This window comes from Ranitomeya variabilis, chromosome 2, assembly GCF_051348905.1.
Source record: "Ranitomeya variabilis isolate aRanVar5 chromosome 2, aRanVar5.hap1, whole genome shotgun sequence".
NCBI lineage: Eukaryota > Metazoa > Chordata > Amphibia > Anura > Dendrobatidae > Ranitomeya > Ranitomeya variabilis.
The window spans coordinates 257334632-257359096 of record NC_135233.1 but is presented as its reverse complement, the minus strand read 5'-3'; the positions used below and the strand labels follow the sequence as shown (position 1 = coordinate 257359096).

At 44.5% G+C, this 24465-nt stretch overlaps 1 protein-coding gene across 1 annotated transcript in view; it reads right to left on the bottom strand.

Moving 5' to 3' along the window:
- Nucleotides 1–376: 376 nt before the first annotated feature.
- HMCN2 (hemicentin 2) overlaps nucleotides 377–24465 on the bottom strand; it is a 196714-nt gene continuing 172625 nt past the window's right edge. The window contains exons 76-90 of the mRNA XM_077284766.1: nucleotides 24294–24464; nucleotides 23784–23933; nucleotides 23532–23669; nucleotides 23270–23391; nucleotides 22918–23155; nucleotides 22664–22723; nucleotides 22443–22562; nucleotides 20386–20520; nucleotides 19777–19890; nucleotides 19191–19316; nucleotides 10872–11000; nucleotides 10458–10775; nucleotides 10242–10361; nucleotides 8482–8608; nucleotides 377–1594 (exon numbers count right to left, since the gene is read on the bottom strand). Coding sequence (XP_077140881.1) covers nucleotides 1234–1594; nucleotides 8482–8608; nucleotides 10242–10361; nucleotides 10458–10775; nucleotides 10872–11000; nucleotides 19191–19316; nucleotides 19777–19890; nucleotides 20386–20520; nucleotides 22443–22562; nucleotides 22664–22723; nucleotides 22918–23155; nucleotides 23270–23391; nucleotides 23532–23669; nucleotides 23784–23933; nucleotides 24294–24464 — 2429 coding nt within the window. The 3' untranslated portion in view covers nucleotides 377–1233. The remainder of the gene's footprint in view (nucleotides 1595–8481; nucleotides 8609–10241; nucleotides 10362–10457; nucleotides 10776–10871; nucleotides 11001–19190; nucleotides 19317–19776; nucleotides 19891–20385; nucleotides 20521–22442; nucleotides 22563–22663; nucleotides 22724–22917; nucleotides 23156–23269; nucleotides 23392–23531; nucleotides 23670–23783; nucleotides 23934–24293; nucleotide 24465) is intronic.

The window sequence follows — 24465 nt, the reverse complement described above, 5'->3', positions numbered from 1 at the left end:
AGCTCAACCGCAGGAGGAAAGAGCAACCGCTGCCATGTGCTCAGGGACAAAAATGAACTAAACTCCACAGCACTTTACATCAGACTTCAGTGCAGAACTTTACCAATCGTGTGCTGGATCCGGCATTTTCTGCTCCACTCACATTCACAACTAATCAGCTGGTCACCGGTGTTTTTTCCATTATGATAGATGCTTTGGATGTGATTGGACACATAGCCATAAAAGTGACAACTGATACAAGAATGGAAATATAATGGTGGCCAATACTGAAGATGGGACATTAACTTGCACAAGTGGAAAAGAAAAAAAATGCATTTTTCTGGTCATAAGTTAAGAAAATGATTGTAAAATAAAATGGAAATAGATTCACGTAACATATCGTATAAAATACTTTATTGGGACATCAAAAATAAATAAACCATCAGATAATAATTAAAAGTATTATACCCAAGCCTCATACCACACATCCTTGAAATCATTATTAAAAAAAATTCCCCTCCTGCACCTTGTGCCCTGATTTGAAGTAGTGCCCAGGCCTCGTTCTCATATTCTATAAGAATATATGGGTCACTTTCTGCACTGGGTCCCAGGGGCAGGAAAACAATAGATGCAGCCCATGAGAAGTAGGGGGCAAGAACTGTTTCCTATAAGCCTGCATAGAGACCACCTGCATAAAATGAGAGCTCCATGGGATAACATACAGGGCCAAAATTGTCAGGTCCCCCTTTCCTTTCAGGGGATCTTATTGTGATTTTTGGGTTCCTGTGTGTACAGCCCTGTGGATTACAAGACATAGAAGCCAGTAAGGATCAGACCTCATAAGACTCCCTGAGAGAGGCACAGATGTCAGCACTTTGCAGCATACAGAGCTCCGTGTGTAAACTCCATCGTCACGAAGCTAAACTCACCTATGTACAACCATCCTCCGTCATTGTGTAGTAAGGCTCCGAATGCAGGATTTACTATAGCACCAAATGTCCACCATCATTGGAGGGCAACTTCGTCTGCTGCAGCGAGGTGCCTGGCCCCCAGACCTATGACTGGCACATAGTCTCAATGACTGGTAGGAGAGGGCCAGCACCTTATAGGTTCCCTTATTACTACTGGCACGGTGTATAACATTAAAAAACAATGGTCCATTTCTAGTCTTTACATGTAGGGAGGTTGCTGTATATGGACAGTGGACTCCACAGTTCAGTAGGTCCTTGATCATGCAAGGTGGTGACCTTGGGATCAGTAAGGATATGGAGAGACAGAGATGAAGATGATGAAAACACTCTGATACCGTAACCCCTGCTGCTCGCTGTGAGACGCCGCCTGTACTTTTATTCGGTATATCCCTGAAGTGTCCAGAGAGCGTAAGGTGTAGATGACACCATGACCTCCATCATCACGAAGCGCAAAGGGGCTGCCGGAATCTTGCTCCACCGAAGTGAAGGTTGTTTGATTTTGGTGAACGCCTCTTTCAGAAAAGGCGCTGAGACGAACGACATCTTGATTTGGAGGTATCCCAAAAGGCAGAGTCAGCAGTTTGTACTGCAAAGTATACGGGCCACCCGAACTGCAGTCTGTTAGACACCGGCGATAACACGTCCTAAAGAAGGAGGGAACAATGCATTAATTTGTGCAGTCACTGGGTACATACATTACATTACTTATTCTGTTTTATACTCCAGAGCTGCGCTGACTATTCTGCTGGTGCAATCACTGTGTACATACATTACATTACTGATCCTGTACTGATCCTGAGTTACATCCTGTATTATACTCCAGAGCTGCACTCACTATTCTGCTGGTGCAGTCACTGTGTACATACATTACAGTACTGGTCCTGTACTGATCCTGAGTTACATCCTGTATTATACTCCAGAGCTGCACTCACTATTCTGCTGGTGCTGTCACTGTGTACATACATTACATTACTTATCCTGTGCTGATCCTGAGTTACATCCTGTATTATTCTACAGAGCTGCACTCACTATTCTGCTGGTGCAGTCACTGTGTACATACATTACATTACTGATCCTGTACTGATCCTGAGTTACATCCTGTATTATACTCCAGAGCTGCACTTACTATTCTGCTGGTGCAGTCACTGTGTACATACATTACATTACTGATCCTGTACTGATCCTGAGTTACATCCTGTATTATACTCCAGAGCTGCACTCACTATTCTGCTGGTGCAGTCACTGTGTACATACATTACTGATCCTGTACTGATCCGGAGTTACATCCTGTATTATACTCCAGAGCTGCACTTACTATTCTGCTGGTGCAGTCACTGTGTACATACATTACATTACTGATCCTGTACTGATCCCGAGTTACATCCTGTATTATACCCCAGAGCTGCACTCACTATTCTGCTGGTGCAGTCACTGTGTACATACACTACATTACTGATCCTGTACTGATCCGGAGTTACATCCTGTATTATACCCCAGAGCTGCACTCACTATTCTGCTGGTGCAGTCACTGTGTACATACAGTACATTACTGATCCTGTACTGATCCTGAGGTACACCCTGTATTATACTTCAGAGCTGCACTCACTAGGTGCTCCCGGAAGAAGAATAGGCGAAATGCGCATTGGGGTGGGGAATGCAGAGGTCTTCTTAGTACTTGCCTCTGATCAGGTAAAAAAGACAATATGTACTAATCCCTTCATCTACTGTTTGCATGTTACATACTTTGGATATTGGGTCTTACTCCTTTTATTCCTGGCAAATATATGCAATATACATTTAGTAAATTGATAAACATTTTTGTATTTGTTACATTTCTTAAGAGATTTAGAAGTTCTTATTCTTATCCCTTTGCACTAGTAATCAACATCATGCATGACTTGGTGGCTTGACACATTTTTATCCTTTCCAGCATAATTTTTTTTTTTCTATGCAGTTTTATAGCTTTGAGCAATTTCTGCTTTAATTTCACTCCCCTTCTGCTGGCAGCCAGAAAAATATAGGATTTTTTGTCTCTCTCCACCACATCAATGAGGATTTTACGTGCTTTTTTCTCCTTTAGGGCTCATACTCATTTGTGAGAAAAAAAACAGTCCGATTTCCAGACATAAAAAAACGGGCGAGTGCTATGCAAGTGTAATGCGATTTCTGTGTGATTTTTCCTCGGAACATCCGTATGGCATGCGTATGCAATACGATTTTAAAAGCCGGCAAATGCCACATGCAGTATAGAATAGGCTAGAATAGATATATACACACAGTATAGCTACCTATGTATAAATATTATATATATACACACACACTGCTCAAAAAAATAAAGGGAACACTTAAACAACAGAATATCACTCCAAGTAAATCAAACTTCTGTGAAATCAAACTGTCCACTTAGGAGGCAACACTGTTTGACAATCAATTTCACATGCTGTTGTCCACGTGGAATAGACAACAGATGGAAATTATTTGCAATTATCAAGACACACTCAATAAAGGAGTGGTTCTGCAGGTGGGGACCACAGACCACATCTCTGTACCAATGCTTTCTGGCTGATGTTTTGGTCACTTTTGAATGTTGGTTGTGCTTTCACACTCGTGGTAGCATGAGACGGACTCTACAACCCACACAAGTGGCTCAGGTTGTGCAGCTCATCCAGGATGGCACATCAATGCAAGCTGTGGCAAGAAGGTTTGCTGTGTCTGTCAGTGTAGTGTCCAGAGGCTGGAGGTGCTACCAGGAGACAGGCCAGTACACCAGGAGATGTGGAGGGGGCAGTAGGAGGGCAACAACCCAGCAGCATGACCGCTACCTCAGGCTTTGTGCAAAGAGGAGCAGCAGGAGCACTGCCAGAGCCCTGCAAAATTACCTCCAGCAGGCCACAAATGTGCATGTGTCTACACAAACGGTTAGAAACCAACTCCATGAGGATGGTCTGAGTGCCCGAAGTCCACAGATGGGGGTTGTGCTCACAGCCCAACACGATGCAGGACGCTTGGCATTAGCCACAGAACACCAGGATTGGCAAATTCGCCACTGGCACCCTGTGCTCTTCACAGATGGAAGCAGGTTCACACTGAGCACATGCGACAGATGTGACAGAGTCTGAAGACGCCGTGGAGAGCGATCTGCTGCCTGCAACATCCTTCAGCATGACCGGTTTCGCAGTGGGTCAGTAATGGTGTGGGGTGGCATTTCTTTCGAGGGCCGCACAGCCCAACATGTGCTCGCCATAGGTAGCCTGACTGCCATTAGGTACCAAAATAAGATCCACAGACCCCTTGTGAGACCATATGCTGGGGCGGTTGGCCCTGGGTTCCTCCTAATGCAGGACAATGCCAGACCTCATGTGGCTGGAGTGTGTCAACAGTTCCTGCAAGATGAAGGCATTGAAGCTATGGACTGGCCCACCCATTCCCCAGACCTGAATCCGATTGACACATCTGGGACATCATGTCTCACCATCCATCAACGTCACATTGCACCACAGACTGTCCAGAAGTTGGCGGATGCTTTAGTCCAGGTCTGGAAGGAGATCCCTCAGGAGACCACCCACCGCCTCGTCAGGAGCATGCCCAGGCATTGTAGGGAGATCATACAGGCACGTGGAGACCACACACACTACTGAGCATCATTTCCTTGTCTTGAGGCATTTCCACTCAGGGTCGGACTGGCCCACCAGAGAACCGGAGGATTCTCCAGTGGGCCCAGGCACTAACACCTGCTGGCATATTGGCCAGCAGCTGCCTAGGGCCCCCACTGCTCCAGTAATGAATAAAGATTTGCAACTGAAATATTTCATTCGGTGATATCTAGGATGTGGTATTTTAGTGTTCCCTTTATTTTTTGAGCAGTATATATGTTAGTGACACATGTATATACAACCCCAGGCAAAAATTATGTAATCACCGGCCTTGGAGGATGTTCATTCAGTTGTTTAATTTTGTAGAAAAAAAGCAGATCACGGACATGGCAAAAAAACTAAATTCATTTCAAATGGCAACTTTCTGGCTTTAAGAAACACTAAAATAAATCAAGAACAAAAAATGTGGGAGCCAGTAATGGTTACTTTTTTTAACCAAGCATAGGGTAAAAATTATGGAGTCACTCAATTATGAGCGAAAAAATTATGGAGTCACCCTGTAAATTTTCATACCCAAAAATAACACCTGCATCAAATTAGATCTGCTCGTTAGTCTGCATCTAAAAAGGAGTGACCACACCTTGGAGAGCTGTTGCACCAAGTGGACTGACATGAATCATGGCTCCAACACGAGAGATGTCAATTGAAACAAAGGAGAGGATTATCAAACTCTTAAAAGAGGGTAAATCATCACGCAATGTTGCAAAAGATGTTGGTTGTTCACAGTCAGCTGTGTCTAAAATCTGGACCAAATACAAACAACATGGGAAGGTTGTTAAAGGCAAACATACTGGTAGACCAAGGAAGACATCAAAGTGCCAAGACCGGAAACTTAAAGCAATATGTCTCCAAAACAGGAAATGAACAACAAAACAAATGAGGAACGAATGGGTGGAAACTGGAGTCAATGTCTGTGACCGAACTGTAAGAAACCGCCTAAAGAAAATGGGATTTACATACAGAAAAGCTAAACAAAAAGCCATCATTAACACCTAAACAGAAAAAAACAAGGTTACAATGGGCTAAGGAAAAGCAATCATGGACTGTGGATGACTGGATGAAAGTCATATTTAGTGATGAATCGTGAATCTGCATTGGGCAAGGTGATGATGCTGGAACTTTTGTTTGGTGCCGTTCCAATGAGATTTATAAAGATGACTGCCTGAAGAGAACATGCAAATTTCCACAGTCATTGATGATATGGGGCTGCATGTCAGGTAAAGGCACTGGGGAGATGGCTGTCATTACATCTTCAATAAATGCACAAGTTTATGTTGACATTTTGGACACTTTTCTTATCCCATCAATTGAAAGGATGTTTGGGGATGATTAAACCATTTTCCAGATGATAATGCAACCTGCCATGGAGCAAAAACTGTGAAAACATTCCTTGAAAAAAGACACATAAGGTCAATGTCATGGCCTGCAAATAGTCCAGATCTCAATCCAATTGAAAATCTTTTGTGGAAGTTGAAGAAAATGGTCCGTGACAAGGCTCCAACCTGCAAAGCTGATCTGGCAACAGCAATCAGAGAAAGTTGGAGCCAGAGTGATGAAGAGTGCTGTTTCACACTCATTAAGTCCATGCCTCAGAGACTGCAAGCTGTTATAAAAGCCAGAGGTGGTTCAACAAAATACTAGAGATGTGTTGGAGTGCTTTTTTGTTTGTTTGTTTTTAATGGTTCCATAATTTTTTCCTTCATAATTGAGTGACTCCATAATTTTTACCCTATGCTTGGTTAAAAAAAGTAACCATTACTGACTACCACATTTTTTGTTCTTGATTTCTTTTACTGTTTCTTAAAGCCAGAAAGTTGCATTTGAAATGACTTTAGTTTTGTGCCATGTCTGTGATCTGCTTTATTTCTATAAAATTAAACAACTGAATGAACATCCTCCAAGGCCGGTGATTAAATAATTTTTGCCAGGGGTTGTATATCTTAATATTTCATCGATTGTTAGGTAGCAGAAAAGCCGGTAATTCAATTGTCGGCTTCTGCATAATCATTGCAGAAGCCGACAGGCTATGAGACATGGTTTACATACAGTAAACCATTTCATATCCGTTAGATTTTTATATGTCCCTGACTAATAATGTTAGTAGTGTGTGTGTGTGTAAACTTTGGGAGCTGTAGGTGTTAAATTAAAGAATTCACGGAAAAAACTGGCATGGGCTACTGCGCAATTTTCTCAGAGAGGGAAAGCCAGTGACTGAGGGCAGATATTAATAGCCTAGAGAGGGACCATGGTTATTGCCCCCCCCTGCTAAAAACATCTGCCCCCAGCCACCCAAGAAAAGGCGCATCTATAAGATGCACCTATTCTGGCACTTAGCCTCTCTCTTCCCACTTCCCTGTAGCATTGGTATATGGGGTAGTAAGGGGTTAAGGTCACCTTGCTATTGTAAGGTGACATTAAGCCTGGTTAATAATGGAGAGGTGTCAATAAGACACCTCTCCATTATTAATTCAATAGTATGAAAGGGTTAAAAATACACACACATTAAGAATAAAGTATTTTAATGAAATAATGAAACACACAGGTTTTAACATCTTTATTGCCCTCTCAATCCAAGTGAAGCCCTCGGTCTCCTGTAGAAAAATTCCAAAATAAAAAAGCAACAATATCCCATAGCTGTCTGCCGTGCAGTCAAGTCCCACGCAGTAATCTATATCTGGGGGCATTCACATTGTACAAACTGGAGCGCTGCTAATGCGGCCGCTCCCGGCTGTAAACGACTGGGGAATGAATGAAATGCAGGGAGCGGAGCTTCGGTGACTAGCGGTGCAGTCACCGAAGCTGCGCCCCCTGGCGGCATGAACTCAAACGAACTCTTCAGTCTGGGAAAATGCCAGCTGATTTTCTCACTGCAAAGCAGTCATCAAAGCAAAAGGTGGCTACTTTGAAGAACCTAGAATATAAGACATAATTTCAGCTGTTTCACACTTTTTTGTTAAGTATATAATTCCACATGTGTTAAATCATAGTTTTGATGCCTTCAGTGTGAATGTACAATTCATAGTCCTGAAAATACAGAAAAATCTTTAAAATGAGGTGTGTCCAAACTTTTGGTCTGTACTATATATATATATATATATATATATATATATATATATATATATATATATATATATATATATATATATATATATATATATATATATATATATATATATATATATTCTAACCTGTCAGTGTGATTTTGCTGTACAACGCACATGAATTACCGGCTTTTCAAAGGACACCGGTGCGTAAAAATTGGACAGCCCTCGCATGGTGCGAGTACTGTGCGATTTTTTTCTCACGCCCATTGACTTATATTGGTGAGTCTCGACCGATTTTGGCTGAGAAAAAACTCACAAATGAGATGTCACCTATTGAATAACATTGGTCCGAGTGCAATCCGATTTTTTATCGGATTGCACTCGTCCGTTTCTTGCACAAATGAGTATGAGCCCTTACCATGACTATTTGACCATTTATTCCTTGTTAGGACTGTATGTCCAATATTTACTAACAGCTGCATCTTCAATGTTGACACGAGGCATCTTTTAAATTATTTAATCTTTTGATTTTTTGTGGTGTAAAATTAGTTAATAAATTTTGTCTAGTCTACGTTTATATATAGACACTCCTTTTTTTGCAGACTAGATCTGGGCTTGTATTTACGGTAGGTATCTAGTGTACAGACTGTGACCTGGTCAAGGTCTTATGGACATTATAATATGTATACTTTGGGCTATAATAGTCTATTGTTGCATATAAAAGACAATACATTCCAGGCTCTAAATCATAGATAGGAACAGACGTTGTATCGGCAGGGTTTCGGGGGCAGGAGTCCTTCATGATGTGACTGCAGGATTGCATATGGAGCTTACCCTGGGCTGGGGCCCTTGGAGTAGGATGCAGGGCAGGGGGTGTCCAGACACTGGTAGCCTCCTCTGGTGTTGAAGCACATCTGGTTAGCTCCGCAGCTGATTCTCTGCTCCGAACATTCATCTATATCTGGAGGGAGACGCAAAGATTATTATTATTATTATAGTGTCTTTTATTCCATGGCTCTTTACATGTGAGGAGGGGTATACATAATAATAAACAAGTACAATTATCTTGAACAATACAAGTCACTGACTGGTACAGGAGGAGAGAGGATCCTGCCCGTGAGGGCTCACAATCTACAAGGGATGGGTGAGGATACAGTAGGTGAGGGTAGAGCTGGTCGTGCAGCGGTATAGTGAAGCGATGGTTACTGCAGGTTGTAGGCTTGTTGGAAAAGGTAGGTCTTCAGGATCCTTTTGAAGATTTCGATGGTAGGCGAGAGTCTGATGTGTTGTGGTAGAGAGTTCCAGAGTAGGGGTGATGCGCGAGAGAAATCTTGGGTGCAGTTGTGGGAAGAGGAGATAAGAGGGGAGTAGAGAAGGAGATCTTGTGAGGATCGGAGGTTGCGTGTAGGTAAGTACTGGGAGACGAGGTCACAGATGTATGGAGGAGACAGGTTGTGGATGGCTTTGTATGTCATGGTTAGGCTTTTGTACTGGAGTCTCTGGGCAATGGGGAGCAAGTGAAGGGATTGACAGAAAGGAGAGGCCGGGGAATAGCCGGGGGGACAGGTAGATTAGTCGGGCAGCAGAGTTTAGAATAGATTGGAGGGGTGCGAGAGTGTTAGAGGAGAGGCCACAGAGCAGGAGGTAGCAGTAGTCAAGGCAGGAGATGAGGAGGGCATGCATCGAGTTTTTGCAGATTCTTGGTTAATGAATGTACGGATCCGGGTGATATTTTTGACTTGTATATATAAAATGAGATTGTCAGCTCACCTCCTCCTCTGGTTAATATGTCCTCCAGGCTGCACGGACCCACTGGGTGAAGGTTGATATGCATCAAATAGTTGAACTCCATGATTAAGACCTGTCTGGGTCGAAACATGTTGGTCTCTATGCCATTTTTTTAAATAATGAGTGTATCCAAACTGCCTGACTTTTTTGTTACCCGTTTTTAATATGAAGAAATAAATGGATGTTTTAAGAAACCTTAGATTTCCTGGGATCATTCGTCCAAAGAAGTGCTGGATGTCAACTCTTTGATGCATATTTTTTACTTGGAGTCGGCAGGAAGTGGAAAGGGCTTGGATATGTGGTTTGAAGGAGAGATCAGTGTCAAGGATTATCCCGAGGCAGCGAGCTTGTGGGACTGGGGAGAGTGGGCAGCCATTGACTTTGATGGATAGGTCTGTTAGGGGGGTTGAGTGAGACGGTGGAAAGATGATGAATTCTGTTTTAGCCATGTAAAGTTTTACAAATCAAACAGAAAAGAAAGATGAAATAGAGGATTGACATTGTGGGATTCTTGTTAGTAAGGTCACAAAATAGGTATATACACGCTGCCTTCATGAGCTCGATGTTCTCCTGAAATACTCCAACCATTATGGAATTCGCATTGTATGACCTTTCACGATTACCTCTCCTCTCCTGAAATGCCTTGTGTTGCTGGGTATTCTGCTCCCTCATCTTTTAATCTTATGACCCTATATACCGCATATCCTGCAATACTCAGTGCTGCTGTGGACCACTTTCCCTGTCATATGCAGCGATATTTCTGGGCAAAAACAGGATTTTGGCCTGCAGCAATGTGGGGCATTTACCTTGGCAGTTCCTGTTGTTGGGCAGCAGCCGATACCCTGACGGACACAGACACTGATAGCTGCCCTCTGTGTTTCTGCATTCATGCTGGCAGGGACTGCGCTGGCGGCATTCATCTACATCTGTAAGAAGGGAACAGAGCATGACCCCTGACCTGTACCGTACGTCAATCATTATTTGCTCACAGCTAGTATATGGCGGTACATTTCCCTGTTTACCTGTACAAGCCCCATTCCTGCGGACATATCCTAGTGGGCACCGGCCTGGGCTGTTTTGGCCGATCAGGTTGCCGTTTTGGCTGTAGGACAGCCAAGTGTACACATTGTTTCCATGAATACGTCCATTGGTGACCGGCCGCTCATACTGGGCTCTCGTGAGACCAATGACAGAACTATTGCTGAGTCTCTCCAGTCCTGCGCATGAGCGCCCATCCGCCAGAAGCTGTTTGCCAGGTGGGCACAGGCATTTGTAGCTGCCGGCGAGGTTTTGGCACTGGTATGCACAGGGTCTGGGTACCTGTTGGCACTCATTAATATCTGGGTGCAAAGAACAGTGAATATTTCACATTCTCTAAAACCACAGACCCCAAAAATCCTAAATCCCCCTCAAGTACTAGTCATAACTACACCTACCTAGACAAGGCCTCCCAATACCCTGGGTCCTGTAACCCCGAGGACACGTGCAGCGGTATCCACCCACGGTGTTTTCACACAGCTGGTTGTAGCGACACATGTGGGACCCATCGCGACATTCATCTACATCTGAGGAAGTAAAGGAGAAATTAAGATTATTGGCGATGGTGGTCGTATCATTGGGGTTTGTCAAAAGCAAAAGAAAAGTCAAAGATGTTATAAGATGGAAAGGGTGAAGTGGTCAAAAATGGTGTTGTGAAGGCCAAACTTTTAAATTCCTATTTTGCATCTGTGTTCTCTTCGAAAGCAAATACAACATCAACTGATCTTCATGGTGCCATCGAAGGAATTAAAGAATCCACCCTATCTACAGAGAGATGGTGAGGGAACACTTAACTAATTTAAATTAATATAAATCTCCTGGTCCAATTGAATTACATCCTAGGGAACTGAAAAAGATAGCAGAGGAAACTGCGGATCCACTAGCCAGAATCTTTGAAAAATCCTGGAGAATGGGAGAAGTCCCAGAAGATTGTTGAAGGGCAAATGTTGTCCCTATGTTCAAAAAAGAACGAAGATGGATTCAGGAAATTACAGGCCAGTGAGCCTCACTTCTATACCAGGAAAGATCTTTGAACAAATTATTAAACAGCATGAATGTAGGTACTTGGATAAGAATACAGTAATTAACCAGAGCCAGCATGGGTTTGTCATGCCAGACTAATCTAATTTCTTTCTATGATGTAATCGCTGACTGGATGAATCAGGGAAATGCGGTAGATATAGTATATCTCGACTTCAGCAAAGCATTTGATAAAGTGTCTCATACTATCCTTATTGAAAAAATGACCAAGTATGGGATTGACAAAGATACGGGTATGTGGATTCATAACTGGCTCAGTGGTCGTACTCAGAGAGCGGTAATAAATGGTTGCACATCCAATAGGAAAAGTGTTTCAAGTGGGGTACCACAAGGCTCTGTCCTGTCCCCAGTGTTGGTCAACAATTTTATAAATACTCTAGATAAGAGAACTGAAGATGATGCAAAGCAAGGAGGGTTAGCTAACACTAGAGAAGACAGAGAAATGATTCAGAAATATCTAGATAAGCTTGAACAATGGGCAGTGACTAATAGAATGGTATCTAACAGGGAAAAATGCAAGATTCTACATCTGGGCAATAAAAACAAAAATTACATCTACAGAATGGGAGGAACAGAACTATGCAACGGCACACGTGAAAAAGATTCGGGTATACTAATAGATCACAGGCTGCACATGAGTCAACAGTGTGATGCAGCAGCAAAAAAGGCAAACACAGTTCTAGGATGTATTAAGTGAAGCATAGAGTCACGAGAAGAAATCCTACTCCTCCTTGTTCGGGCCGCATCTGGAATACTGTGTTCAATTCTGGACACCACATTTTAAAAAAAGACATAGAAAAACTGAAGCAAGTTCAGAGAAGAGCTATGAGGATGGTGAGCAAACTGCAAAGTATGTCCTATGAGGAACGGTTAAATGATCTGGGAATGTTTAGCTTGCAAAAAAGAAAGCTAAAAGGAGACTTAATAGCTGTCTACAAATATCTGAAGGGATGTCACAGTGTAGAGGGATCATCATTAATCTCATTTCCACATGGAAACATGAGAAGCAATGGAATAAAACTGAAAGGGAGAAGACACAGGTTAGATGAGTGTAACAGGCTGCCATGAGAGGTGGTGAGTTCTCCTTCAACTGAAGTCTGCAAACAGAGGCTGGACAGCTGTCTGAGATGGTTTAGTGAATCCTGCATTGAGCAGAGGGTTGGACACGATGACCCTGGAGGTCCCTTCCAACTCTAACTTTCTATGATTGTATTGCCAATAGAATAGGTTTGAATAGGATAGAATAGATATATACAGACAGTATAGGTGCATATATATATATATATATATATATATATATATATATATATATATATATATATATATATATATATATATTATATATATATATATATAATAATCTTATAATAATAATCTTTATTTTTATATAGCGCTAACATATTCCGCAGCGCTTTACAGGTTGCACACATTATCGTCGCTGTCCCCGTTGGGGCTCACAATCTAAATTCCCTATCAGTATGTCTTTGGAATGTGGGAGGAAACCGGAGTACCCGGAGGAAACCCACGCAAACACGGAGAGAACATACAAACTCTTTGCAGATGTTGTCCTTAGTATATATATATATATATATACATATCTCTCTCTCTCTCTATATATATATATATATATATATATATATATATATATATATATATATATATATACACACACACACACTGCTCAAAACAATAAAGGGAACACTTAAACAACAGAATAAAACTCCAAGTAAATTAAACTTCTGTGAAATCAAACTGTCCACTTAGGAAGCAACACTGCTTGACAATCAATTTCACATGCTGTTGTGCAAATGGAATAGACAACAGATGGAAATTATTGGCAATTATCAAGACACACTCAATAAAGGAGTGGTTCTGCAGGTGGGGACCACAGACCACATCTCAGTACCAATGCTTTCTGGCTGATGTTTTGGTCACTTTTGAATGTTGTTGTGCTTTCACACTCGTGGTAGCATGAGATGGACTCTACAACCCACACAAGTGGCTCAGGTAGTGCAGCTCATCCAGGATGGAACATCAATGCGAGCTGTGGCAAGAAGGTTTGCTGTGTCTGTCAGTGTAGTGTCCAGACGCTGGAGGCGCTACCAGGAGACAGGCTAGGACACCAGGAGACGTGGAGGGGGCCACAGGAGGGCAACAGCCCAGCAGCAGCACCGCTACCTCAGCCTTTGTGCAGGGAGGAACAGGAGGAGCACTGCCAGAGCCCTGCAAAATGACCTCAGCAGGCCAAAAAAATGTGCATGTGTCTGCACAAATTGTTAGAAACCGACTCCATGAGGATGGTCTGAGTGCCCAACGTCCACAGATGGGGGTTGTGCTCACAGCCCAACACCGTGCAGGATGCTTGGCATTTGCCACAGAAAACCAGGATTGGCAAATTCGCCACTGGCGCCCTGTGCTCTTCACAGATGAAAGCAGGTTCACACTGAGCACATGTGACAGACGTGACAGAGTCTGGAGATACCGTGGAGAGCGATCTGCTGCCTGCAACATCCTTCAGCATGACTGGTTTGGCAGTGGGTCAGTAATGGTGTGGGGTGGCATTTCTTTGGAGGGCTGCACAGCCCTCCATGTGCTCACCAGAGGTAGCCTGACTGCCATTAGGTACCGAGATGAGATCCTCAGACCCCTTGTGAGACCATATGCTGGTGCAGTTGGCCCTCAGTTCCTCCTAATGCAGGACAATGCCAGACCTCATGTGGCTGGAGTGTGTCAGCAGTTCCTGCAAGATGAAGGCATTGAAGTTATGGACTGGCCTGCTAGTTCCCCAGACCTGAATCCGATTGACACATCTGGGACATCATGTCTCGCACCATCCACCAACGTCACGTTGCACTACAGACTGTCCAGGAGTTGGCGGATGCTTTAGTCCAGGTGTGGGAGGAGATCCCTCAGGAGACTATCCACCGCCTCATCAGGAGCATGCCCAGGTGTTGTAGGGAGATCATACAGGCACGTGGAGACCACACACATTACTGAGCATCATTTTCTTGTCTTGAGGCATTTCCACTCAGGGTCGGACTGGTCCACCGGAGAACCGGAGGATTCTCCGGTGGGCCTAGGCACTGACACCTGCTGGCATATTGGCCAGCAGCTGCCTAGGGCCCCCACTGCTCCAGGGGCCCCCCAGCCAGTGGAGTATCGCTAACAGCGGCACACCTAGCTGCTATGGGGCCCCTAAGTCAAGGGGACCCTTCTGGTGCCAGAGAGCAGCAGATGGACAGGAGCCTGTCCCCGCTGCTAAAGAGAAATGAATAATCACGCTTCCCCACGCCCCCATGGGCGTGGAGAGGCGTGAATACCATTTCACTTTAATGGCGGGCAGCGTTAGCCACATGCTGAGGCTAACACTGCCCGCCTCTGCTGCTGAATGAGGGGCCCCAGAGGTGGGCCCCTAAAGGGCGTCGATCCTTGATTGCGATCCCTGCAGCTTGGGACCAGAGCGGAGCTGCAGGGATCCACGCCGTCCTCCTTCCTGCCCAGCACTTCCTGTCTGAATCAGGGCGGCTGGATGACGTCATCATTCAGTGCGGCTGTTTCAGACAGAAAGTTGCTGGGATGTGCTGCGGCTGCTGGGAACGTGCGGAGAGGTAAGTGGGTGCTGTGTGTGTGTGCGCGAATGCGGCTGTGTGTGTGTGCGTGCCTGCGTGTGTGCGGCTGTGTGTGTCTGTGTGCGTCTCGGCCTGCCTTCGTGTGTCCCTGCCTCCGTGTGTGCAGCTGTGTGTGTGTGGGGGGAGGCAATGATGATGGTGCTGGAGGCAATGATGATGGTGGTGGGGCAATGATAATGGTGCTGGAGGCAATGATGATGATGGTGGTGGGGGCAATGAAGATGGTGCTGGAGGCAATGATGATGATGATGGTGGTGGGGCAATGATGATGGTGCTGGAGGCAATGATGATGGTGCTGGAGGCAATGATGATGATTATGATGGTGGTGGGGCAATGATAATGGTGCTGGAGGCAATGATAATGGTGGTGGGGGCAATGAAGATGGTGCTGAAGGCAATGATGATGATGGTGGTGGGGCAATGATGATGGTGCTGGGGCAATGATGGTGCTGGAGGCAATGATGATGGTGCTGGAGGCAATGATGATGGTGGTGGGGGCAATGATGATGGTGCTGGGGGCAATGATGATGGTGGTGGGGGCAATGATGATGGTGGTGGGGGCAATGATGATGGTGGTGGGGGCAATGATGGTGGTAGGGGCAATGATGATGATGGTGGTTGGGGAAGCAATAATGATGGTGGGGGCAATGATGATGATGATGGTGGTGGGGGAGGCAATGATGATGGTGGGGAAGAAAGCAATGATGGTTGTGGTGTAAAAGACAAAGATGGTAGTGGTGGAAAGGACAATGGTGGTGGGGGAGGAGGCAATGATGGAGGTGGTAATGAGTACAATAGTGGAGGGGAGAACAATGATGATGATGGTGGAGGGGGCTGCATTATACCCTTTCAGGGGGGCTGCATTATAACCTATGAGGGGACTACATTATAATTCTGTGGGGGCTATATCATACTATATGAGGGGAGCTGCATTATGCCCTATGAGGGGCTACAGTATATTCTATGGGGGGGCTGCCTTATGAGGGGTTGGCATTATACTCTGAGGGGGCTATATTATATTCTGTGGAGGGGCTGCATTATATTATGTGTGGGGGCTGCATTATTCTCTCAGGTGGCTACATCATACTCTATGAGGGGAGCTGCATTATGCCCTATGAGGGGGCTACAGTATATTGTATGGGGGGTTGTATTATACTCTGAGGGGATACATTATATTCTGTGGAGGGGCTGCATTATGCCATATGAGGGAGCTACATTATATTCTATGGGGGGTGGCTGCATTATATTTTGTGGGGTGCTGTATTATACCCTATGAGGGGGGCTGCATTATATTCCATGAGGGAGGCTACATTATATTCTATGAGGGATCTGCATTATATTCTATGGGGGGCTGCATTATATTCTGTGGGAGGCTACATTATATTCTATGAGGGGGCTACCCCAACCCCTGCTACATAATTAAGATGTGTACTACCTTATATTATGCCCTGATATTAGTGTGTTTTACCGCAAATTTGATGGTCTTGAATGTATTTCTATGTAGCTACATAGTGGGCCCCAAGAATGATTTTCTCTGGTGGGCCCAAGGTGCTCCAGTCCGATGCTGTTTCCACTGAAGTTGGACCAGCCTGTAACTTCATTTTCAACTTTGATTTTGAGCATCATTCCAACTCCAGACCTCCGTGGGATATTAGTTGTGCTTTTACGTTGAACATTTTTAAGTTTTATTTTTCTCAATACATTCCACTATGTAATGAATAAAGATTTACAACTGGAATATTTCATTCTGTGATATCTTGGATGCGGGATTTTAGTGTTCCCTTTATTTTTTTGAGCAGCGTATATTCAGCCATGGGTCCCGCTAACAAAGCATACTGAGACTAATATATGATAAACCTGTACTTCCTGTAGCCACCATCAGGGGGAGCTCTCCTAGCGCTGGCTGTATATACATATATTTGTATGTAGTGAGCACCCACTAGTAGTAGTCTCTATGATTATGTCATGGAAAACTGCTGACCATTGATATGCAGTTACAATCATAATTACCCTCCACCCTCATTGTAAATTTGATATTTTTTTTGTCAAAATTTACAAACTTTTTGCTGTTTACAATAAACCAATAAAACAAGAAAAATGTAAATCGCTGAACATAACTAGTATAACAAGCGTGACTAAAAATTAAATCAAAATACAAACGGCGCTGCGGGAGGAATAAAGAGATGTACACATGCAGAAAAAAAATATATATATATAATTGCGGAGTTACTGTTATACTACAACTGAATATAAAGGAGCGGGATACAATGTCTCTAATAGGAGCTGAATTTACAGTGTTTACTGGTATACCACAAAGAACGCCTGAGAACAGGCAAGAACATGCGGCGGCCCTGGTAGTAATTAGGTTAAGATACTGGGATCCGTGCAGTGAACTGTTGGTGCACTGCGCGAGTCTTATTGGAGGATGAATAAATATAGTTGGATCCATATGGTGCAATAGAACAATAAATGCACTGCCCCAATGATATAGTCAGCCAGTGTCACTGATGTGAAATGGTGAAACCGGCACTGGCCATGGTGGTAGGCAGCATCACCGATCCCCAGATCATCGGTCTGTATAAAAGAATCATAACGGGGGATCGGTGACGCAGTCTACCACCATGGCCAGTGCTGGTTTCACCATTTCACATCAGGGACACTGGCTCACTGGATCCCAGTATTTTAACCTATTTACTAACGGGACCGCAGTTCCCAGGTAACAAGTGGCAGTTGCTAATCACACTAGGCAGCTGGGCGGATACGGAGTGCTAAGCGCCAATCTCCCTTTAGATAATATATCAAGTGGTTTCTCCAAATTCACCCAAAAAAAAAAAATCACAATTTTACTGACTACCGCGGTCTCGGGATTATTCTCCCATTCATGACCAACATCTTTAGTACTTACTGCCCTTTTGGCTATAATAACCTGATGTCCTCGGGCTGTTATGACCTGCTGCCCCTCTGGCTGTTATCACCTTCTGCCCACTCTGGCTGTTATCACCTTCTGCCCACTCTGGCTGTTATCACCTTCTGCCCACTCTGGCTGTTATCACCTTCTGCCCACTCTGGCTGTTAGACCCTGCTGCCCCCTCTGGCTGTTATCACCTGCTGCAGACAGTATACATTTGCAGACAACAGCTTCCAGCAGCTTTCCTGAGGAATCTCAGCCCATTCCTCATGGGTAATGGTAACCAAGTCATTAATATTACCGGGTCTGCAGCTGCTGCCTTCTTCACATCCCACCAAATAATTTCCATGGGGTTCAGGTCGGGTGACTGACGGCCGCTCCAGAATCTGCCAGGATTCTTCTGACCCGAGCCTTGGTGGACTGTGAGGTGCTGGGATCATTATCCTGATGGAAGGTCCTCAAGAAAAGGCAGGAAGCTTTTATTCTATGATTTCTTGATACTTATTTGAATCCCTCTTGTCCTGCACACACTGCAAGTTCCCCAGAACATTGCCGAGACCTCATTTCCTGCAGGCAAGGTGTTCTTTTAACATTTTTTCTTCCTCCAACAGACACCGCTGATCAATAAGCCTTCAAATTTCCAGTTTTATTTCCTTGCTGCACAGAACAGAATCCAAGAACCTCTGTGGTTATATATATATATCAGTATAAGGGAAGTTTGAGCATGGAAAACATCAGCATTTAATGATGGCATCCTCAGGAATCCAGTGGCAGCTGGCGAGAACCTCCTTTTGCTGCCCATCCAAAAGGGCAGCTGGTCATAGCAGCCAGAGGGGCAGCAAGTTATAACAGCTAGGGGGGCTCTACTACGCTGGTCATGCGCGTAACAGTATAAGTGGCATTTTGTGGTGTATTTGGAGAAATCACTTACTCTATTAGTTACTCAGATATTTATATTGTTCTTGTTTCATTAGTATATTACAAACAGCAGAAAGATTGTACATTTAACCAATAAACCAAAATTTACATGGGGGGAGGGGGAGATCATTCTTTTTTTTTTTCAGCTGTAGCTGATTTCTGCCCCAGTTGATCTGGTGTACATGGTCCGCAGAGAGTACACGTATTATTTTCTCATCTCACCATTGCAGGCTCCAGATTCGGCTCGTGTGGTCCCCGTTGGGCAGCTGTCGATACACTGGTAACTGCCCAGGGTGTTCTTACATTGTTGCTGAGATTGGCAGACTCCTCGTAGACACTCATTGATATCTGACAGCAAAGACAACATCACATAAGATCACAGAGGCCATGCCGTCCCATAATAATCATCTTCCATCCATTAGCACCACCCTGCATCAGGTGATTCATAATAAAAATTAAAATGGTGTTATTTAATATAAAAATAATTAATCACTGTAAAATGGAACCAGAATCGTGGGGCTGGAAACCATTCTGACTTGACTGTACTCACAGCTGAGGGATTGCTACAGTTGCACCCAGTCCAGTCAATCCTCTGTGATCTGACACATTGAAACAAACCCTCAGGACAGGAGACATTTCTGCTGCTGATGTGTTTACATCACAGAGGTTTGTAGCAAACCCTCAGCTTTGAGAAGTAAGGGGCCAGGCATCAGTGTGGATAGAAATAAGTTTTGCTATTCCCTAACAGCAAGACATTTTGTTTGCATGAAACCAAAATCCTGGTGTGGGAGCCCGTGATCCCCCTCACCTATACACCGGGAGCCCTTCAGCTCATAGCCGGGGTCACATGCACAGTGGTACGAGCCAATCGTATTCAAGCACCTCTGCTGGCATGGAGATGATTGGCTGCACTCGTCCACATCTAGAAGAGATAATAAAGTGCAGACCAATCAGACATGGCGGCCACTCAGCGCCAGGCGTAGCGCCATTGTCATCTCTGCCCCCTCTAACTTAGAAAGTTGCAAAACTTCAATCCGTCTCTCATTAAATCAAAGGCATTTTGCATTTAAATCCCTTTTCATGATCAACATTTCTCCTTGCTGTCAGTGAATAGAACCATTCTTCTTTACATCTAAGAAATAAATCTAACAGTCACAAAGTGCAGAGGTCATTACAAGAGAGAGTGCTGATACTGCAATGTCCTCTGCGTATGGGTCAGTAGGATGGGATTTTTCCTAGGCATGTAATCAATGAATAATTCCATTCACTGACAGCAATTTCCTAACCATTGGAATTTTGACACTTGTAGATGAAGCCTCTGAACATAGAAGAACTATAAAGTATGATTTCTTCACTCTCCATACTATTCTCATTACAGTGTCGCTCCGACCTCGCCCCGTCCATGGCTGGTTCATACCCTCACAGGACGACCCTTCAGCATTAGGTTGAAAGCCAGGTCCACAGCGCAGAATACAGCGGTATGATCCGGGTGTGTTGATACATTCCTGGCCGGAGGGGCATTGGTGACTTCCTAGTCTACATTCATCCAGATCTGTAAGGTGAAAACATCAGATACAACAAGATCATTGCATAGTACCTCCCTCCCAATAGATTTTGCCTCAACTCCTTTCCATACACTAGATCTCTGCTTGCCGTCAGTGAATAACACTCTTGTTTCCATCCTGAAGCCCCATTCTAATGGTGTCCAGCTGAAGTTCAGTGCATATTACAATGTATACAGTGCCTTGTGAAAGTATTCGTCCCCCTGGAACTTTTCATCCTTTTCCCACATATCATGCTTCAAACATAAAGATACCAAATGCAAATTTTTGGTGAAGAATCAACAACAAGTGGAACACAATTGTGAAGTTGAACGAAATTTATTGATTATTTAAAATTTTTGTGGAAATTAAAAACTGAAAAGTGGGGCGTGCAATATTATTCAGCCCCTTTAACTTAATACTTTGTTGCGCCACCTTTTGCTGTGATTACAGCTGCAAGTCGCTTGGGGTATGTCTCTATCAGTTTTGTACATCGAGAGACTGAAATTCTTGCCCATTCTTCCTTGGCAAACAGCTCGAGCTCGGTGAGGTTTGATGGAGATCGTTTGTGAACAGCAGTTTTCAGCTCTTTCCACAGATTCTCGATTGGATTGAGGTCTGGACTTTGACTTGGCCATTCTAACACCTGGATACGTTTATTTGTGAACCATTCCATTGTAGATTTTGCTTTATGTTTGGGATCATTGTCTTGTTGGAAGACAAATCTCTGTCCCAGTCTCAGGTCTTTTGCAGACTCCAACAGGTTTTCTTCAAGAATGGTCCTGTATTTGGCTCCATCCATCTTCCCATCAATTTTAACCATCTTCCCTGTCCCTGCTGAAGAAAAGCAGGCCCAAACCATGATGCTGCCACCACCATGTTTGACAGTGGGGATGGTGTGTTCAGAGTGATGAGCTGTGTTGCCTTTACACCAAACATATCGATTGGCATTGTTGCCAAAAAGTTTGATTTTGGTTTTATCTGACCAGAGCACCTTCTTCCACATGTTTGGTGTGTCTCCCAGGTGGCTTGTTGCAAACTTTAAATGACACTTTTTATGGATATCTTTGAGAAATGGCTTTCTTCTTGCCACTCTTCCATAAAGGCCAGATTTGTGCAGTGTACGACTGATTGTTGTCCTATGGACAGACTGTCCCACCTCAGCTGTAGACCTCTGCAGTTCATCCAGAGTTATCATGGGCCTCTTGGCTGCATCTCTGATCAGTCTTCTCCTTGTTTGACATGAAAGTTTAGAGGGACGGCCGGGTCTTGGTAGATTTGCAGTGGTATGATACTCCTTCCATTTCAATATGATCGCTTGCACAGTGCTCCTTGGGATGTTTAAAGTTTTGGAAATCATTTTGTATCCAAATCCGGCTTTAAGCTTCTCCACAACAGTATCACGGACCTACCTGTTGTGTTACTTGGTCTTCATGATGCTCTCTGTGCTTCAAACAGAACCCTGAGACTATCACAGAGCAGGTGCATTTATACGGAGACTTGATTACACACAGGTGGATTATATTTATCATCATTAGGCATTTAGGACAACATTGGTTCATTCAGAGATCCACAATGAACTTCTGGAGTGAGTTTGCTGCACTGAAAGTAAAGGGGCTGAATAATATTGCCCGCCCCACTTTTCAGTTTTTGAATTTCCACAAAAATTTAAAATAACCGATAAATTTCATTCAACTTCACAATTGTGTTCCACTTGTTGTTGATTCTTCACCAAAAATTTACATTTGATATCTTTATGTTTGAAGCATGATATGTGAGAAAAAATTGAAAAGTTCCAGGGGGCCGAATACTTTCGCAAGGCACTGTACATGTGCGGACAGGAAGCTTCTATTCGCTGTCAACAAGCAGAGCTTTCTCGGGTCCCAACATGGGCCAGCCATACGTGGTGTCAAGCAGATGTATATCTCCCCACCTCGGCAGTTGCGGGTATCCGGTGCCAGGGTGTAACCCGCGGGGCAGGAGCAGGAGAAGCTTCCCAGAGTATTGTGGCAGGTGTGAGAGCACGGCCGGCGGAGGTCGCACTCATCTATGTCTGGGAGAGAGGTCACCGCATTAATATGGCCTCAGATTCGCCCAGATGATGGATGCAGACTGTAGGACAACAGCCATCATTTCTGTATATAAAGCTCTTACCAGTACAGTAGGAGTCTCTGGAGAGGACAAAGCCCGCAGGACAAGCTCCCCCATTCAATCCTGGAAGATGAAAACACAAGGTGTGAGCTGCGAATATTAAGTCATACTGACCCCATTTTACTCACATGGATACACATGGTGATGACCAGAATGAAAGCCGCCATTCTTTACACTGCAGGTTGCATTTAAATGAAAAATGATGTAGAAGAGAAAAAAAGGTTTGTGACACAAAGTAAAGTCTGCGTCTCATTAACCTCCTTGAAGTGAAGCTGTGAGCTGAAATTGCAGTTCTTCCAGTTCAGGGATATATGAGGATTGGAGGGAGGTAATGTGCAGCCTCTGGGCGTTCTTTATCTGGCGGCCCAGGGGTGGGCTGTACTCCACCGTGTGGTTACAGCGCAGGGAGAGGACACTGCCGTCCTTGGTGAAGGTTGGTGAAGCCCAGGCATTGATCTGTCCCGCGCCTGTCTGCACATAGGTCTCCGTGAAGTCCTAAGGGACAGACCGAGATACGGCGGTCAGGAGACCACACTAGATATACAGCACAGGTCCAGATCACGCTGTCTCCCCCAGCCCACGGTCTTGAGTTTATGGCATCGCCGTTACCTGAAGGACGGTATCAGAGGAGGCGAGAGACTCCGGTATAAATCCATTAATCACTATATCAAACCACAGGGTCCCGTCAAAGTCCAGCCCTCGAGCGATGTGAGTGATCCGGAGCTGTTCGCCTGAAGCACAAGATCAATGATCTTCTTATCTCATGATTGATGCCAGGGGAAGCCTTAAAGGGGTTTTCTGTATGTTAAAGCTCTGTGTAGGGAAAGGACGCCCCTGCACAGACGGGTTCTAATGGAGGCTAAGGACTTACCTGTCCCAAACTCCACCTGAGACTCTTTCCTGAAAACTCCTTTGGTGAGGCTGAAGCCATTAATGGTGCCATCATAGGGGAATGCGGCAGACCAATATAGGGGGGCAATCATGGAAACCAGCACTTTCATCAGGGGTCCTGGATGGTAACATACTGAATATTACTGTCTTTGTGGATGTAAGGAAAATGTCTGGAGGAGCAGTATTACATCTGCAGCTCGGTGGGTTTGTACATAGTCATGGTGGCACTCACCTATGGAAGCAGGGATGTTCTCAATGCTGCTGCTGATTGTGGTGGCTCGGGCATGTGGGTTCTCCGTCATGTTGGCGCTGAGTGACGAGAGTCCAAAATCCTGATCGTTAATGATGCCAATTAGACTGGCGCGAACTCGAGAGGCAACAGCTGAGAAAGGGAAGACCAGTCATTGAGTCAAGAACAGTTCAACAACTTTCTAATTTACTTTGTGTTTCTTTCAATTGTTCATTGCTACAAAAGGTTTGCTTGCTGCCAGCGAATGGAAACGCTCTTGCCCACATCCATAGACATGGTCCACCCCTGCAGGTAAACATGAATGTACACTCAATAGTAAGAGACAGGAGCGTCCATCTTCCCCTCTGCAGCGACACTGACATATTCAGGCGGCTTCTTGGCTTCTTAGAAACTATTTATTAGGAGAGCGATAACAATGGAAAATATGCCTTTTTCGTGGTGGTTGGATCAGTTTCTCTCTTACCCATCTCTCCCTAATAATGACTGGGATACCTCGGCATTGTGGCAGCTGACACGTCTCGGTTTCTGTGTCCTTTCCGAAACAGGATTTTCCCCCATTTTGTGGCGGTGGGGAGAAGCAGGATCGGGTGCGGTGTCTGGATCCTTCACCACAGGACGCCGAACACTGAGACCAACTGCTCCAACCAGTCCACCCTCCGTCCAC